The sequence below is a fragment of the Hirundo rustica genome, chromosome 1 (assembly GCF_015227805.2).
Source record: "Hirundo rustica isolate bHirRus1 chromosome 1, bHirRus1.pri.v3, whole genome shotgun sequence".
Taxonomy (NCBI): Eukaryota; Metazoa; Chordata; class Aves; order Passeriformes; family Hirundinidae; genus Hirundo; species Hirundo rustica.
In genome coordinates this window covers 12,908,925-12,927,424 of record NC_053450.1, presented here as the reverse complement: position 1 = coordinate 12,927,424, position 18,500 = coordinate 12,908,925, and the positions used below count along the sequence as shown (strand labels likewise).

General features: G+C 42.7%; 1 protein-coding gene across 2 annotated transcripts in view; it reads left to right on the top strand.

Annotated features, from left to right (window-relative positions):
* Window positions 1–3,256: 3,256 nt before the first annotated feature.
* DEPTOR (DEP domain containing MTOR interacting protein) overlaps window positions 3,257–18,500 on the top strand; it is a 78,171-nt gene continuing 62,927 nt past the window's right edge. Inside the window, exons 1-2 of one of the 2 annotated variants that reach the window (XM_040081801.1) lie at window positions 3,257–3,395; window positions 3,552–3,647. In XM_040081801.1, the coding sequence (XP_039937735.1) occupies window positions 3,562–3,647 (86 nt within the window). In that variant the 5' untranslated portion in view covers window positions 3,257–3,395; window positions 3,552–3,561. Of the gene's footprint in view, window positions 3,396–3,489; window positions 3,648–18,500 lie in introns of those variants that run through there. The other variant, XM_058423059.1, reaches the window with a different exon arrangement.

The window sequence follows — 18,500 nt, the reverse complement described above, 5'->3', positions numbered from 1 at the left end:
ATCCATCTTTTGTATCCATGTAATTTTCCTGCTTAAAAAGGGAATCCCAGCAAGAGAAAGCCAAACAACTTTACATGGGACTCAATAACAATGTTATAGAAGAAATGAGAACTATAGACATGAATACTTGTGATTCTTTCTTAAGGATGTCTTGTGTTAAAATAAGCTTGCAGAAAATTGACTAGTGAGACTGAAGAATTAATTTATCAAATATCAGATTAATTTATCGAGTCAAAATGTAGGCCACAGATACAGCAGTCTTCAAAGCAGTGAAAGCAATATTCGTATTTCATTATGTAAACATTTAGTGTTTCACCACTTGGGCATTTACTAAATGAGATAAGAAAGTTTATACAACTTACTAACATGTTTTCTAAACCCAGCACTCTTAATACAATGTGCCTATTCATGCATGAGCTTCCACAGAGCGTTGTGACCTTGGTGGTTCAAGTGCACAACTTCATACTTCACTGCATGCCAGAGCTGCTCATGTCATCAGAAGTCACTGGAAGTAACCCTCACACCTGTGATACCAACCCTCTAGCTGACCTATGCAGCTTTTGTTACTCTCTTGATGTCACAGTGGATGACTTTTGAAGTGTCTCAGGGCCCCAGCTCAAAGATCTGGCATGCTTTTTGCTGAGGAATGCCTTACTGGTGGCTAGCTACCTCCATCTCACTTAACTTCAGCCATGCTTAAGTAAAACTCAGGTATTCATATTGAAAATAGGCAGCAACATCTGAAGTTGATCCTATATCTGAAAAAAGAAATCAGTCTACTTACCGATGCTGTCTCAGAGGGATGCCTCTCCCTCTTTTGCTGTCAGGATTTCAGACTCTGCACATGCTGTCCCACCTCTTAAAGGAGCGTTTTAAGTCTTCATGACCTCTCCCTTGGGAGGAAGGGTCAACACAGCCTAATTTTTTGTTAGTCCTTATGTTCTATAGCAGTCTGTAGAGTAAAAACAAGTTGCAAACATCCCATCAGGTTATTTTGTGTAGCTTTTTACTGGCTCTTGGCTGCAATGTGACCCTTCAAGGTTATGTCATTACCCTTTTTTGGGTGAAGGCAGGCTTGGAATGACTGACAGCCAATTCCCTCCTCTCAAGATAACGGTAAGAAATTTCAGTGTGAACACGTGGAACAAATTACAAATGGGATATCAGTGTGCAAAGGCCAACACAAAATTCTACAATCATTAAATAATCCAGTGCAAGAATTTGCACTGGCCTGCATTTTGCAAGTTGCAAAACTGTGCAGGGAAAGAAGGATTTCAGGCTGCAGTTCCACGAGCACCCTGTCACGATACCTTGTCACTGCATAAAGACAGCTTCTTCTCCCTCTTCCTCCTCTTTTGTTCCTGTTTCAAACTGCCAAGGCCCACTCTACCTCAGTGTCAGCTCTGGCACCCATTGCACCCTGCAATCATCTGCACAACTCTGCTCACCAACTCAGAAGAAAGTTCTCAGCTTTCTGTTACTCTTCTGCCTGTTTAGTGAATTGAATTGCAATAAGCAATAATTGAATTGCAATAAGCAGAGGTCCTAGAAGTGGGAAAATTAACATAAGACACATTTCAGATTGTGCTGCCGGAGTCTGGAAGAACAGTGTATCTCCTTTTAGCAGCAGTGAATGGAAGAAATCAGCCAAACCCAGGTGACAGAGCCAAGGATTTACCCAGAAATGGTCTGCAATATACATTCTCTTGAAATTGTCTTTCCTTCAGTCATGTGATAAAGTGCTTGATAAAAATTGCTGTGTACATTCTTTGTCTTAAAGATAAGGTCAGATGAGATGGTTGTTTCAATTCCCTTTTTGTTTCCAGCTCTGTGAATCTGTACTTTGTATGTTTGCAGTATGAGTGGAATTAGAGGCTGTTTGCAAGTATTCAGATTAAATGCGTGTCTTCCCAATTTACAGAAAGTAATCTCAAGCTGTAATGCTTACAGTCCTAAGGTATCCCTGTCTCTGGCCCAAATGAAACGAGGGCAGATTGTGTTTTTCTCCCTTTGCCATTCATGGACCTCTGGTGCTCTTTTAGATCCACAAAGGTGCTCATTAAAAGGACTCTACTGGATTGAACCAAAGGTCCATCTAGTCCTGTGTTCATCTCAGTGGCTATAAACAGATGCTTAGGGAGCAGCAGGGAAAGCACATGTGAAATGTCACACAAGTGCTTGCCTTGTGAGACCATTATTTTTAGAACAGAGAATTTCCTGAGCTGGATGTGGCTGCTGTCTGCTTAGTAACCCTATGTAGGTTTCTTTTCCAAGTATTTTTCTGCTTAGTTCCAAGTCCATTCTTTTACATCCAAAGCCACCTTCAGTAATAAATGCCACAAATCTACTATGGACAATGCAAACAACACCTTCCCATTGTCTGCACTGTCATTACTACTAGGTTCACTTGATTCCTTCTTAGTTTATCTTGTGGTTCTATCATTTTGGTTCTGAATAGATGACAGCATTGCAAGTACTTTAGCAGACACAATTTCCATGCACACACAGTATGTGCAGACAGATATAAAGGCAATGAGTAGGCAACCAAGGTATTGCATGCATTTGCAAATGAAACCCATGGTTGGACCACTGCAGCAGATGATTCCTCCTGGACTTTTTTAAAGAAAAGAACGATTTTTTTTTTTTTTTTCCTATCAAAAATGTTGACAAACAGTGTTCGTGACCTTGCAATTTATTTCCCGTTGCCAAGACAAAACGTTTCTCTGCCCTCAAGAATTCTGCATCCTCTGTCGCCTGGAGACAAGAGTTGACGTGAGCAGGGGACCAGGGTTTGAAAATAACCCCTGGGTGGCAGATAAGCGGAAATGTGGACAGCAGGAGGGCAGTAACAGTTTTGGAGGGTGAAACCGCAGATCACCAGCTCCCTTTCTATTACCGGCCCCGCGCTGCATCTCATTGATCACTGCCAAGGCGCAGCCCGCACTACCTGAGCGGGCAGCAGTCGCATCTCCGCCCGAGCAATCGGACCGGCTTCTCCCGAGCTCACTGCTCCTCCGAGCAGCCCGACCTCTCGGCAGCCCCGCGTTGAAGGGAGGACGCGGGACTTTGCACCCGCGGGAAGGAGCCACGGGCGGGGAGCGCTGCGCTCCTGCTTGCGCGGCCGCTTGCTGCCTCCCGGGCCGGGGCTGGCGGCGGGGGCAGCGGCAGCAGCCGCCCGGTTCGCAGCTCCCGGCGGGGAGCCGGCCCCTTCCCGCGGAGGCAGCGCCGACCCTGCCGTGTGACAGCCGGGGGGGGCCGCTGCTGCCTCGGCGAGCCCGGCTGCGGCGCGGCGGCTGCAGCCATGTGTTTCTCCGCCTGCCAGTGACACAATAACACGGGAAGCGGCGGGAGGGATCCCAGCCTGCCGAGGGGGAAAAGTGACCCGAGGCGCTCAGGTGAGCCGGAGCGGCTGGAGGTGGCCGTCGCTGCCCGCCGCCCCCGCGAAGAGCTCCGGGGCCGGGCGGGAGGCGCCCCGGAGCTGCGGGCGGAGGCAGCGGCCGGGGGGAGGCGAGTCCCCGGTGCCCCCTCACCCGGCGGTGCTGTGCCCGCAGGCCGGCGGCGATGGAGGAGGGCATGAGCAGCATGCAGCAGAAAGCGGCCGAGCTGGAGCACATGGCCGAGGTCCTGCTCACCGGCGAGCAGCTCCGGTAAGCGGTGTCTTCCTCCCGCTTTGCCGGGGTCGCGTACCCGGGGTCAGCAGCAGCCCCGCTGACGGCGGGAGGGGGAGGTTTGGGGGGCGGAGGGCAAGGGTCTGTGCCCGCGGGCTTTCTTTGCACTGGAGCACCTGTCCTGCTTCCATCGCGGCCCCGGGCTCCGGCCCCGCTTTCAGCAGCGACGAGGACGAGGGGCCGCAGCCGGCGCTGCGAGCCCGGGGAGGTAAAGCACCGCGCGGGGGGCTCCTGCCGCGGGCACCTCTGCTCCCCTGCGTGGAACTGGAGGCGGCTGGGGAGAGGCTGCTGCGTCACTAAAGGCATCACACGCTGCAGGAGAGTGGCGTCTTTAAAGATTAAAAACCCCAAAGAAACCATAAGAGATAAAGTGTCTCAGCACCCCACGTAGAGCCGAGCCGAGCGCAGGGCAGCGCTCCCGCACAGCCCGGCCGGCGCTGGCAGCGGCTCCGGGCACCGACCCCGCAGAGCTGCGCCTCACTCCAAGGGATTGTTTTTATTTGGCATCAGCTGGTCCCAGCAGATGGAAGGGGATCCCTACTGTCAGTGCCAGCAGCAATTAACAGTGCTGTGTGACTGGAGTTGTGAGCAGCACAGGAGCCTTGAACAAAAATGCCTGACTCAGTTAATTTTTAATTTCTGTGATGCATGCTGGCTGTGTGTGCCAGCTGTACCTATTCCGTACAGAGGAGAACAAAGTAATTTTGATAATTTGCGTTTGGTTATGGATCATCTTGTGATTCAGGAAGAAAATTCCCATTATAATGTGTTACATAAGTAACTAGAAGGAGATGGTAAAAATATTTTCCCAGTAATTTTTCTTGATGTTTTAAAAACTTTTTTTCTCAGATGCCAGGCAAACACTGAAAAGTGATAGAAATGTTCCCTGCTTTGGCAGATGCCATCATTGCTGCTAGTACAGGCACTGTTGCTGTTTGCATCCACAAAGTAAGGAGAAGTGCCCCTTTGTGATGCACAGCAGTGATACTCCTGTTCGGCAAGTGAATGTTATTTTGGTAATCTGGTTCCAGTACACACCAGTGCCTCCTTCAGGCTTGAGATTCTGCTTCAAAGTAGCCTGAAGTGACACTTGGGGTAGCAGAGTGCACTGGCACGGGTCCTGCATGGTGCATTTGGTGCAGACTTGAGCATCCAAGTGTCAGATAAGAATACTGCTGTTCCTAATTTGTGTTACTAGAAGTTGAAGATTTCAGGCTAATACAAAATTTCTGTAACAGGTCACATTAATCTTTCTGTATAACTCATAGTTAAATGTAAAAGCAAAAGCCTTGCAGTCTTTCCCTAAGGAGAAACTGAGGAAATATTATCAATTCAGGCTCCTAGAATCAGCTTCTCAGTGTTGTTATCATGAATTGCATTTGCCAATTTATTAAGGCGTTGAAACACAGTGGTCTTTTTGGGCAAGGTGATCTGCAAATACGAAATAAATATTGCACATCCTGCAAAGTTACCTATGGAAATTCCTTCATGGATCTATAAGAAGTGGCTTAGATGTGCGTGGACTGGGAGTTCATGGACAAATCAATGTGCATAATGTCTGGCTACTGCTGACAGGGAGATCCACTCTTCTTCTGACCCTTTTCCTGCTACCCTGAAGTGTAGTCCCACCTCCTGTTTGTGCCTGCTCAGGTAACTTCTTGGACTTCTTGAAAGCAGATCCAATGTGGTGATTTGGTGGGTAGGTTAATTTTCTGATGTGCTGACTTCCAGAAGCCACAGAAGGTAGGTGTTTGGAATATGGAGCCAGGAGGAAGTGGATGTGGTGGAGAAGACACAAACTTTCTACTTGGATAAACTTTCTACTTGGAACTGTATTGTGAAACTGCACCCAAAATTGTCTGCTTACCCCCAGTTTTTTCTTAACTTCATTCTGTTTCTCTGTTGGGATACTCTGTGCAAAGGATTTGTATTCTTCAGTTTTCCAGGCAGTAAAAAACATGAATAAGTGATAAAAGACTTGCTGGCAGACAAGTTTTAGCCAACCCTGCATTTAAAGTTTCCCTTTTCCTGTCCAAGATAAGTGTATAATTGTTAATGAGAAATGAACATGCAGAGTGTTTTTGGGATCAAAGACAGTTCATATCAGCAGCCTTTGGGGCAGGCAAACAGATGATAGAAAACCAGCGCACACATGCGCTCAAGGCAACGTACTGTACTCTATTCTTAGTGATACTTACAACTGCAGGATTCCCCAGTGGGATTGATGCAGCCAGACAGGTGATTATGTGTGTATTTGGGTGAAAGTGCATGCAAGATGAGCACATAACTTACGAGTAAAAGTGTAAAATGAAACTGTGAGCATGGTGTTACTTACACAAACCCAACCAAATGGAGGTATTTAAAGCACTCTTGTACTAGACCAAACAGCACGTGTGTCTAAACTCAAATACTTATCGGACCTGCTTGATTTAAATTCCTTGCGAAGTTCCTAGTGCCTGTCTTGCTCTGGCCTCATGCATTGCCTCGTAGCTCTCATTCCCATGGGCTGTTGAATATCTGTCCTTCTCTGTCAGGGATCTGATGCAGTGAGAGTTAAAAGTTGTCTGAGCAGCACCTTGGCAGTGCCTGTGGGCATGGTGGGAATGGAAACCCTGTGCCCTCTTCCACTCCCTAGACAAGTGCCCAGTGGCTGGGGGAGGGAAAGGAGTAGGACAAAGAGTTTTTTTCCCTCTCCTTGTTCCTGTCTCTTGGTTGCTTGTGATAAGTGTTTTGCCTTTGCAAGGTCAGGAGCCTCTGCCCTGATGTGTGTAATGTCAGCCGGCACCCAGGCTGTGATGTAAATCCTGGCCCATGGGTGGGGTGATTTATGGAAAAAGAAATGAGATCTTGAGCTATATGTTAGATAACATGGTAAATTTTTACATCCAGTAGTGTCCTTTGCCGCCATACCCAGTAGCTGTCTGAGCAAATGCCTCTTAGTTTTGGTTAATAGAAACATATTTTTTAAAGTGAGGACTTAGAAGTTTTGCTCTTGGCTGGCCTTTAAATTATTAAGCTGACAGCTGTGAAGGAAAGCTGAAGATTTCAGCAGTGTGACATGCCAGAACAGACCCTTTGGCCGCTTCTGTTGCCATGCAGATTAGCAAGGGCAAGGCAGAAGCTGGGATGGGCACGATCCAGCTCTAAGCTTTGCACTGATGGTCCTGCAGGGACTCTGAAGGCTCCGGCTGCCTGAGAGCTCCAGCCACCCAAAATCTCAGCTCTTCTCTTGGTTCTGCTTCAGTGGTGAGCTCTCTCTTCTGAGGAGGTTGCGACAGCACTGCCCTTGAAATGTTTGAGAGGATCACGGGGCCTTCAGATTCCTCGGGACTGGGAGAGCCCTTTGAGGCCTCCACCCTGCTACACCTCTGCCTGCAAATCTGTCCCTGGTACAGCCCTGGGGAAGTGGATGTCCCTGAGCTTCCTTGGCCTTGCTGGGAGTGCCTGAAGGAAGGTGTCACGGTTGGAAGCTTAGTAACTGCACTACTGAAATTGTTAAGAATTTTTTCAGAAGCAGAGCGGTTCCAAACTCATTTCCCTCATGGTTGAAGGCAACAGGTTGGGCCCATTTCAGCACAGTTTGGCAGAATGATTGAAGTATTATGTGTGGTTTTGAGCACTGAATTGGATAGAGCTGATCTTTCCCTCTGGCTACCAAAAGCAGTTTCAATGGGCATGTTTTGATGTAGGTGCTGGTTGCCTATCTTACAAGGTAGGGGCATCCAAAATCTCCTCATCTGCTAATTGTTTCTTGATGTCAGGTTGTCAGCAAAATCTTGTATACCTCCCAAGACTCCCTCATTTCTTGCAGAAAATGTGCTTAGTAATTCAGGAATCCTCAGGCTTCAGTTGGCCAAACTGCAATATTTAAACAGATATTATTGCCATTGTATTAGGTGTGCAGTTCTCTGTAGTAGGTGTAACTTGAATGACATTTAATGACTCTGCAGACTTTTGGATCCTTTATCACCAGCTTTCACAAGAAGTTACATATTTTGCCTGTTCACACTTCGGTTAATTAGTTGGGTCAATAAATATGAGCCTTCTCTAGATGAGGCAGTGATTTTGATAGAATAGTTTTTATAATCAGTATTGTCTTTCTTTCTACTTAGAGAAATACAGAAGCATGTTTCTTAGATATTTTTCTTTCTTTTGGAGGAGACAAAAGATTCAACAGAAATTTATTTCCCTTTTTGTCAGAGCCATGTATGAGTTTTGTTTTACAGAGTTAAGTTTTACGTGGTAAGCAGGTACACATTTTGAAGCGGTAAGACAAAACCAGTTTCGCTTGTCTTCCAAAGTTCAGGAACTTTGGAAGTTCCTGACTTCAGGAACTGTTCCAAACTTCAGGAACCTTATCACTTTCAGAGGCCGTATTAGAGTGCATAACTTTCAGAGTCATTAACTTGTGAAGGATAGCAGCACCTACAAGTCCCTAACTTTTTTCTTATTCTAAGCAACAAACAGTCAACATTTTTTCATCGTGGCAAGATTAAAAAGTTCCTTAGCACTCGAGGATGCAGAAAGCCCATGAGACATAACAGTGACGGTTTCTAGAGCAATGATATCAAAAGACTCTTAGTGTTAATGTATTGCTATGATATATATAGGATTATATAAAGTGTATAGTTACAGAATTTATTAAATGCTGTCACTGTGTTTGAAAGTGTGTTAAGACTCTGGTGTAAGCTCAAACTTTGAAAGTATTTGAGATATATAATTGTCTAGAAGTCACTTATTTTCAAGTCACATCCCTAGATGTTAAACAAACATCTATGCCATTTGAAGAATTCACAGAATTTCTTAAAATGAGATTTTGTAATCTAAGACAATCCAATTTTATACTTCCTCCTCAGGGAATGATTGTTTTTCTAACCCCTGAACATTTTTCTTTCAACTTCCTTTGATCTTCACCAGTGGTTGCATTTCCTGAGAGCTACTGATTGGGTTCAAACCTAACCCTGAAAAAAGTAGTTTTTGGTTGTGTCACTTGAGAAGACCCTTGTCTGCTCACTTCTTCGGGGTGGATAAAACACAGGGATTATATCATCAGATCTCTGTGGAACAGACTCCTCTAGAAGTCTCTGTACAAATAATTTCACTTCCATCGATTTGTTTTTCAAAATCAAGCAACCAAAAAATTGTCAGTTTTCTCTGAGGTTTCACCAGAGTGATACACTGAAAGAAAAGATATCAAACTGAAGGTTGGTAAAGCTGCATAATGAAGTGTTCTGAAATCAGGTCTCCCGCTAACTCTCCCCTATCACAACAATTTCAATTGCATATTTTTATTACTATAAATTATTAATTTTTTTAAAGTGTTTCTCAAATTTATATGCACATTTTTCAAGAGTCTTTGATTCTGGATGCACCCTTTCATGTGTTTCAGTCTTGCCTTTGGTACTAGTTCTAATGATAAGATGCATCTGTACATATATATATAAATATATATATATATAAATATATATATATATATATATATTTATATATATGTGAGATTCCTGGGCCAGGAATTTAAATTTCTCATGTTCTTCAGTAAAATTGGGGCTATTCAATATTTCTAGAAATGAAGATGTAGAGCTTTGGTTCTTTAGTTCTTTTCTTTTAGCTATGCCTTTTAATAATTCAGTTGTTACCCTCAGCAGCTTTCCTCATGTGCAGCTCAGAGATAAGTGGTTAACAACGCATGTGCAAATAGTGATTGTTCTTTCACTATGTACATAAGAAGGCAAATGTTGTATGAATGGTTTGTGCTGTATATTTTATGTATTCCATTCCAGATGGAGTCAATCATTAACTTCTGTCTCAGGTTAGCAGAGATTAGCAGGCAAGTTGATGGGTATAGCATGTGCAAGAATAGTTTTTATTTATTTTATGTTAGAGGAGCTGCCTGTGAAAAAGTGAAAGAAGCTTATTTCAGTGTTGATGGTCATGCAGGCAAGGCAGAATGAATGTGCCAAAATCAATCTAGGTTTGCATTTATTACATGATCTCTGCTTCTGTGGAAGCAGTGGCCATAGGCTGACACCTTGACAGAGAAGCCCTCCTATAACTTGTCATTACAATTTACTGTTTGTGTACTGGTAGTGCCTAGGAATTTGAGCTGTTTATCAGGTCCCAACAGGGATAGCTGCTGTGTGCTCTGAAGAAAAATAAAGCCCTTGCAACAGAAATCTTGGCTTCAGTTGGTAGTAGTGTCTTGCAGCACTAGTGGGTTCTGAATGGTGAGAGATGATCTGTGTGAAGCCACAAGGTGGGATTCTGTCAGGACTGGCAGTTCTGGTTTGGGAGGTCAGACCCCGAGCCCAAGAGTGGCATCCTGAAAGCACAGAGAGAAATAACTCCCGAGTGTGGAGATGCAGAGAGGATACAGTGTACTGAAATGGGTATGGAGCTCTGGGTACCCTCTTCAGGAAAGGATCTGCTCATTTTGTCCCCCAGAGTCACACACATCAGCAAAGACCAGACTGGAGCCAGGAGGGAGGTTAGCCTGCTTTTACTCTTGGATAGATGGAAAAGTACGAGGGAGGAATCAGTGTGTCTCATCTTAATTGAGGTATGTGTAGACTCCAGTACTTTTTGAAGTGTAAAACTTGCAGAATTTCAGTGCTTTCTGTGATGTAGAACTTACAAAAGTGAAGGATGTTGTCACAGCAGCAAATGCCAGCCTCTCTGCAGTCCAGCTAAGTTCCTGACATAGACTTTTTTGCCCCTGTCATTAACTGTCCAGGTACTGAGTTCCAGCTTGGTGGTAGCTCTGGACTTGGGGTCTGCTCTCAGAGACAGACATTGCCTTCTGATGCTCAGGGCCCTTCTAACTCTCTTGCTACTTATCCTGCTTTTTATTTTCATAACTGTGTATTGTTATTCTATTAATTTTCTTGCTTCTACCGTCTGGTCAGAACAGGCTTGTGTAAGTCCCTTTGCTAACTCAAACATACTTTTTTTCCTGTGTTCAAGGCCAGTCATCTCCTCAGAATAAATTTAAGTGGGAAGAGGTTAAACTAATAAAGAACTGGCAAAGGGGATAAAAGACTGGGGAAGAAGCAAGAGCTAATCAAGTTTGGGTTGTGTCTCTGGTCTTTGAAGAAGAGCTGTATTGAGGCTCTAAAGGTTAATAAAGACAGAAAGTGTAAAGCTTGAAGTCTCAGCAGAACCACTGGCATTTGTTGAGGGAAGAATGTATTTCATGTGTTAATCGTGGGTGGTTGGTTTTGTTCTTAAGCAAGATGGGTAAACCATATATTTTAAATAATTTTAATGTATAAACCACTAGAATTAAATAGGTGTTCTTGCCTTCTGGTTTCCTCCTCCATGTTGCCTCTCATTTAGACGGCTTAAGCATCTCTGGACTATCACCATATAGTGACCTGCACTGGGGAAGTGATCAGCAGAGCTTTTGGAAGGCTGGTATTTCAGTTGGGTCAGTTTTACATACCAATTTACCACATGACCACAAAAAAGCTTTCTCTGAAGAAGTACAGGGGGAGAAATGGGTGCTGGCTTCCCCTATGTCCCTGAAATATGTACAGTTTGAGGCTGTGGTTTACTGATAGAGCGGATCTAAGTGCAGGCTGCCAGTGCCCCGCTCTTATCACTTCCCTTGCACTTCGCACTGGTGTTTGTCTGGGATCAGAAGTTCAGGGAACTGAAGCAGCTGAAGCCAAATTTAAAAAAAAAAAAAAAAAAAAAAAAAAAAAAAAAAAAAAAAAAAAAAATTCTAAACAGGTTCAGCTTGAAGTCAGACCAGTGTCAACGCTGGCGTGAAGGAGACACTGGCACACGTGGACAAGTACAGGAAGAGGGAATGATGACAGCAGCCTCTGCTTGGTTTGCTTGACCACCCACTCAGGGTTTAATTTACTGGATTCCCATTAAAAAAATTCAGACTCCAGTAGAAGACAGATCGTAAAAATGGTTATGAGTTTAAAATGCACATGCTGTTACTAGACAGGAACAGAGACTGTCTGTTTGACAATGTTTTGGGTTTTTTTTTCCTTTCAAGGCTTTTCCTTTTACTTCTACACTCTTGTCACAGTATTGTGTATGAATGGATGTTCAAATACTGATATTCCATGTGTTTTGAAATTAGTACTGTGCAGTTTGCATGACCAGTTTATCACCAGTGTGACAGCAGTACTGCAGAAGGCAACCCTGACCTTAATTATCAGCCTTTTACAGTTTTCAAAGTTTGCATCTTAGCAATGCCTCAATCTAGTAAATGCATTCAGATCTTAAAGGTGCAGTTGCAGATAATTAAAAAATGTTCCTGATTGCACTTGCTAATTCCGAGCAAATATGGAAGCGTGTTTTTACATCACAAGGCTGTAATTCTCCATTGCCTTGCAGTTGTGTGGTTGGGTAGATGGGCTACCCCAGCTGTGACACAGGGATTTGCAGGCTGATGAGAGTTTCCTGGTTTCTGTGAGGAACCAGGGGTAGAGCAAAAGCCAATGCACTGATGGTGATAGCAAAGATGGGAGTTTGAAAGTCAAGTATGGTAATAGTGTGTTTAGTGTTACAAGAGGGGAGAAGGCAATGGAAGGAATCCAGGAGACGGACACTGTTATTCTTCTCAAGAGCTGTGGCAACTATATTTCCAAGCTGTAATGCTAGATAAGATTCAAACAAGAACACGTTTGTTGAGGACAGTGCATAGAAGACTTGAGGTGGAAAATAATAGGGAAAGAGAACTTGAAACAGAATTTAAACTTTCTGGGGGAGTGGTACAGCTGTCTTGAAAGGGGCATTGCACAAGGAATCTGCAGAGACCAATGTTCTGCTGATGCAGCACTATCATATTTATCCTATATGAATCTTATATGCTGTACCTGGTTTGGCAAGATTCTCCCACCCCCAGTAACACAGTGGCCATCCAGCACAGTAGCCTTGGAATTCGTGTTATGGAGGTTTGTGCGGGTTTGCTTCCTTGCTTCTCACACTAAGTACTGTTGGATGTGTTTCTGTTTTTCTGTAGTGTTTCTGTTAGTGTTCAGCTGAACTGCTGTGCAGCCCAGGGGCTCTGTCTGCACCTCTCACATGCATATTGGGCCAAATGGGTTTACTGGCAGTTGAAAAGAAGTGGTTGTATGTCGTGTCTGTTGCTCTTTACACTGTGACTTGTGTCTTCAAGTCATTGTGGCTGCTTAAAGCAGGCCTGCCTGTTCCTTTGTGTTTTTACAAGCCAGTCTTGGGTCTGATTTAAGAGGCAAAGCGAATGCAAAACATAATTACAATATGGTTTGTAAAAACAAAGATTTTTAATTTAATTCTAATGAGTATTGCAAAATATTCACAGAAAACTGGATTTTTGAGGGCTTATCTGAGGAATCAGTCCAGCATTTTTGCTCATCCTCTTTGGAAGGAGAATCTGACAACACACAGCCAACACGTCACTCAAAGTTAGGATTGCAAATAATGGAAATGACTTCTGAAGAGATATTAGCTCGGTATTATTTATAGCACTGATTGTCAGCAGTGGAACAATTTCCTTTCATTTTTTTCTGAAAAGATCCTTGTCTTGATAATCAGACATCCTTTTCTGCAGTAGCATATAATTGTATAGTTTAGAAATTAGAGTGATATAATAGAAAGCTGTTAATTGTTTCCTGATGCTCAGGATGTAATTAAGTTACACTTTCCTCTAGTTGAAATTAATTTATTTTTACTAAGATGTAGAAAAAGTAACTCTTAACTTAAACTGCTATTTTGCTGATTGCTCAGTGCAGAGGGAGATTATCATGGGAAGAACCTCAAAGTAGCGTTATCATGCATAAATCCCAAAAGAGATTGTACAAATACCATTTTGAGTGTCTAGAAGCTTAAAGAGTTGCCTTGGATGATTATTTTCAAAACTTACAGCGTGTTGGACAAACTCAGACCTTTCAAGTCTTTTGAGAAATAGTAGAAATAGGTGAGATTAAATGAGGTTAATAAGTAGATCTCTGTGACAAGAAAAACAGGTCCATAATAGGAGCCATTGGTATCATGTTACTCAATGTCTAATTAGACAAGGGATGAAAATGGGTTCTCAAAAACATACTGAACAGAAAAAATAGAGCAAGGTTTATCAAAAGCTTTATTTTATTTTAATAAGCTTTATTTATTTATCTTTATGCAAAATTATGCAACTCTAAAATAGACTGGAAAAAGTTGTCTTCCTACAAGACTCAAGCCCCAAGGAGGGCTGACTCTCAGGTTGGGGTTGGGCCGGGGCATGTGATGTACAAGGAGGTGCTGAGGGCTGGCTCTATTCAGCCTAGAGAAGAAAAGGCATGGGGGATTCTTCTGTTGCAACTACTGACACGATGGAGAGAATTTTTCCAAGGTGCACAGGGATGGTACAAGAGGCAGTAGTCAAAATTTGCAAGGGGTTATCTGATCAGATATTCTTCTCTGTGAGGGTAAGGCAAAAACTGGAATATGAGTCCAGAGAAGCTCTGAAATATTAAAATCTTGCCTGGACCATGACCCTGAGCAATTTGTACTAACTGGTTATACTTTCAGTATAGGTTGGACCAGATGACCTCCAGAGATCCCTTCCAACTGAATATTTTATGAAGGCATAGTGTGTTGTCTTTTTTAAGATGTGGTGGTTGATATTATCAGCTTTTTGTTATTGGCTGGTAACCAGAGATGATTATCTGTTCAGTGACACTGGTGGGAGGGCTTCTAAGAATTCCTCTAAACCTACTTCAGTGCAAAATCAGCTGGGTTGGTTTGTACCACTGCTCTCATATTGTCCAGCTTTTCAAGCAAATTTAAGAATGAGAAATCTATCCATTTCCAAATTAAATCCCAAGAACTTTTGAAATCCCTCTGTTTCAACTGAGATTTTTTAGGAAGATGTGAAGGTGACAGCCTGACTCCCTTGACCTCAGTGTCTTAAGTTAGGCTAGGATTTTACCTCAGATCATATGAGAGTCATCAAATGCCAACAGCACAACTCTTCCCACCACCAAGATTTCTTTCCAAGATGTTTGTGATCTGTAGATTCATGTCTCAAGGACTTGGGGCGCAGAAACCAAAGTGCACATATTTGGGATATGTTGGTTTTATAGCAATCCTTAAAGAGTGGGAATAGAAAAAAGACTGGAGACAGTGTAGAGAGTAATATGTGCTGTAAGGCCAATAGGTTGCAGTGCCAGAAATGCTGCTGGCTGTGCCATGTTGGGATTACAGGGGGAACAGTAATCTCAGGGCCAGCCACCTGCTTTTCTTTCTCGCTGCCTGCATGACACTCTCAGATCCCCTCACGCTGTGCACAAAGGAGGGACCACTTTGGGAGTTCATTGTGTGCACAGTGTGTGAACCGGTTCCCGTGCATAGTCCTGCAGTTCCAGCTTTGCTTGCGGAGAAAGGATTTTCATTCACATATTGAGGGAGGAAGATATTTGAACTATTAAAATTTTCTTGCCTTGGAAGGGTACATCTCATCCTGAAGTCCTGCAATCAAAGACATGTGCCCGACCATTATCCCACCTATTTAAAAATGGTACTTCTTTCAACACACACAAAACAATGGGATTTTTGCTTTCTCTATATGCCATTCTGCTTTATTGCAATGTTGCAAGGCATAGATTCTTTAAAAGTATTTCCTCATGGGGAAAATCCTATCTCTAGTTTTCTATGAAGTGGTGGTTTTTCCAAGTGCTCTGCTTTGGGTCTACTGTAATGAATCAAACACCAGTGGTTAAAAGATAATTGCTTGCATTCACTTTGTTGGGCTGCAGAGGGGCTAGAGCTGCTCCAAACTAATGAATTAATACCTTCATATTACTTTTTTTGATTGAATCTGTAAATCAACACCAGCTGAAACAGCGTTTCCTACATAATTTCACATGAAATATGTTTGTACCCTATGTTGCTTCCTTTTCTGATGAATGTGGAACATCTGAGTTTAGATGGGGCCAGTAACAACAATACTCTTGGGAAAGATGATATAGAGCCAAAGGAGGGAGAAAGAAAGGATTGTATAAGCTGCTCAGGAGAATCACAGTAAAAATGGAAAGAAGAATTTATTTAAATATATAGTGGCTAAGGAAAAGTTCTAGTGGAGTGGAAATACTGACATTTTGCTTGCAGGCTGAAATGCACACAGCACATCTTTTTGTGTGAAATATCAATATTCTCTCTCAGAAAATGAAAAACCTGTTGGAAAAGGCATTGGCCACTTGATCAGTGGTTTCATGTCTTTGGTGGTCACAAACCTTTTGCAATTTCAGCATTTCATATATGCACAGCCTACTTACATATGGGCTGAAATGTTGTATATCTTTATCTACAATCTGGACAAGGGAATCAAGGACAACTTCAGCAGCTTTGCAGGTGATACCAAGTTGTGTGGGAGTGTTGATCTGCTGGAGGGCAGGAGGGCTTCACAGAGGTATTTGGACAGGATGGATCAGTGGGCTGAGGCCAATTTTATGAGCTCCAACAAGGCCAAGTGTCAGGTCCTGCACTCTGTTCACAGCCCCATACAATGCTCCAGCTGGAGCTGAGCGGCTGGAAAGGTGCCTGTTGGAAAAGGACCTGGGAGTGCTGGTCGACAATGACTGAACATGAGCCGGTGTAAAGCTGGTGCTGTTACTTGGTGAATAAGGGTCAGGGTGCATGGTCTGAGTTACTAAAGCAGTAAGAAGTCACATTTTGAATTTATTGTCAGAGCGCATAAATACCTGTTCACTGAGCTTTCTGCATGTGTGGAGAGAGAATATTGCTTACAAGGAGAGATGGCAAACACATGGCCCAGCAATGAGAGCAAGCTGTTCAGTAGAGCAGCAGAACTTCTCTGGACTCCTTAGGGATTTATTTATTACTTAAAAGGAAAATTTCCATTTAATCTTAAGAGGAGAGGAAGACTGCTTCTGTAATACTAATCTTTTCAAAGCTTATATACTTGTGAGCTTTTGACAAGGCCTAATCAAACAAGACAAGATATTTGATAGTGTCCTGACAAAAGGAACTATTCATAAAGAGTGGTTGTGCCACAGCTGTGTATCTGTTCATACCATAATATATGAGACGTAGAAAAATGCTGAGCTAATGAAACAAAACCATCCGCAGGCCAGACTTTTGCAGAAGGCAAATATTTTAAATAGATTCAGGATTTAAATATGAATTTTAATAATAGATTTTCCCTAATGATGAAGTTCTTCATTAGCGTACCAGAATTTAGGCAGTGAGCAACTTCATCCCGTTAAATAATCCCCTTAAATTCACATACTATAATTCTTGCTGTTACATGTTTGCATGACCTACATAGAGAGATTTAAAGCAGATAGGACGGGTTTTTGCCATTAAAACATTTATGTCAGATAGCAATCCTTTCTGTGTTTAAAAAATAAATGCAGTAGTGTTATGTTGCAAAATTGTTGAGTAAAATCATTGTTACCATTGGCGTGCATTCATTTGGAACTCAGTGTAGTCTAGGGCAGTCAGTAGATTTCTGAGACATTTTTCATTTTTTCATCTGCACATGGTGGTTTATTTTTTCTTTTTATTTTGGCAGTGAAGCCTTATTGAACATTACAAGATTTTCTGTAAGAAGGAATTGTATAAATGAGCAGAATGTTAATTAGGGTTATGCTGCTTTGTTGCCTCCAGCTGACTGGAAAGGTCATACTGGCTTATATTTGACACTCAAAGACAAGAAAACTTAAGGGAACTCTAAAAGGCTGTAACACCATTTGATTTAGACTTCTAACCTATTTTGATTTATTCACTTTAATAATTAAATGCTCTATATTATTTCAATAAATAAAATAAAGCTGTGTGCCACTATATAAAATTAGACAACTTCCAGGTTAAGAAGACCAAGCTGACTATGACTATATATACAGGTTCTTTGCAGTAACTTCACAAGATCTCAGGTTTGAAGCTGGAGGCTCCTGCAAACCCAGTGATCTGGATCTCAAAAGGATGAGTGAATGCTGCACATGGAGGCAGTTCAGATGTGTAGAGACTTCAGCCAAGGGTAAAATGCAGACCTGGGCTGTGGAGCTGGCAGAAGGGTCCTCAGGCACTGCAGTTCCTCCTGGCTTCTACACTTTAATTTAGCAAGGAAGCAGAGCAGATCCCTGGTCTCTACGCATGCTGCTACCCAGCTGGTGGGGTTTCCTCACAGCAGATCCCCCACTCTGTCTTCACACAGTTGTATGCCACAAAGGTAGCACGGTTTCCTTCAGATGGTGGAGGAAAACATGCCTCTAGTTTGGTGTTGACTGGCCAGTTAAATCCCCCTCCTTCCAATCAGCCAGATAAGGACTATTGGATGCTTGCACTGTTAAAATGAAAAAGCAGGGAACACCCTGTGGCAAAAACAAGGAAGCATGTTCACAAAATGGGGACATCTCTTGTACTTACAGCTCCTGAGCTTTGGCAAACACACAAAGAATGTCTGTATATCTGCATATACACTTGTAATAAAAACTTTGATATAAACAGCAAGTGTCTTAGTATAGGAAGCATTTGAACTTTTCTTTTGCTGCTGACATGAACCAGGATTTCAGAAAGGCTGAGTCCTGGTATAGTGCATTCAAACGCCAGCCTCTGATAATCTTTTACCTTACAGTATTCCTAAGGTTGTTTGGAAATAGCAGTGTAAATCATGTAATTATAAACCACGGGACTGGAAGGTCATCTGAAGAATATTACAATACATAATCCTTTGATATATTTATTATTATTATTATTATTGCCTTAAGTAAGAATCAGAAATCTTTTCTCCAAAACTTTCTCTAATACATTAGGATCCCTCAGCATTACTTAAATAGCTTTTCTTGCTCTCTGCTTTCAACTCACCTGAAAGATTGTAGACAGCAATTCTGCTCC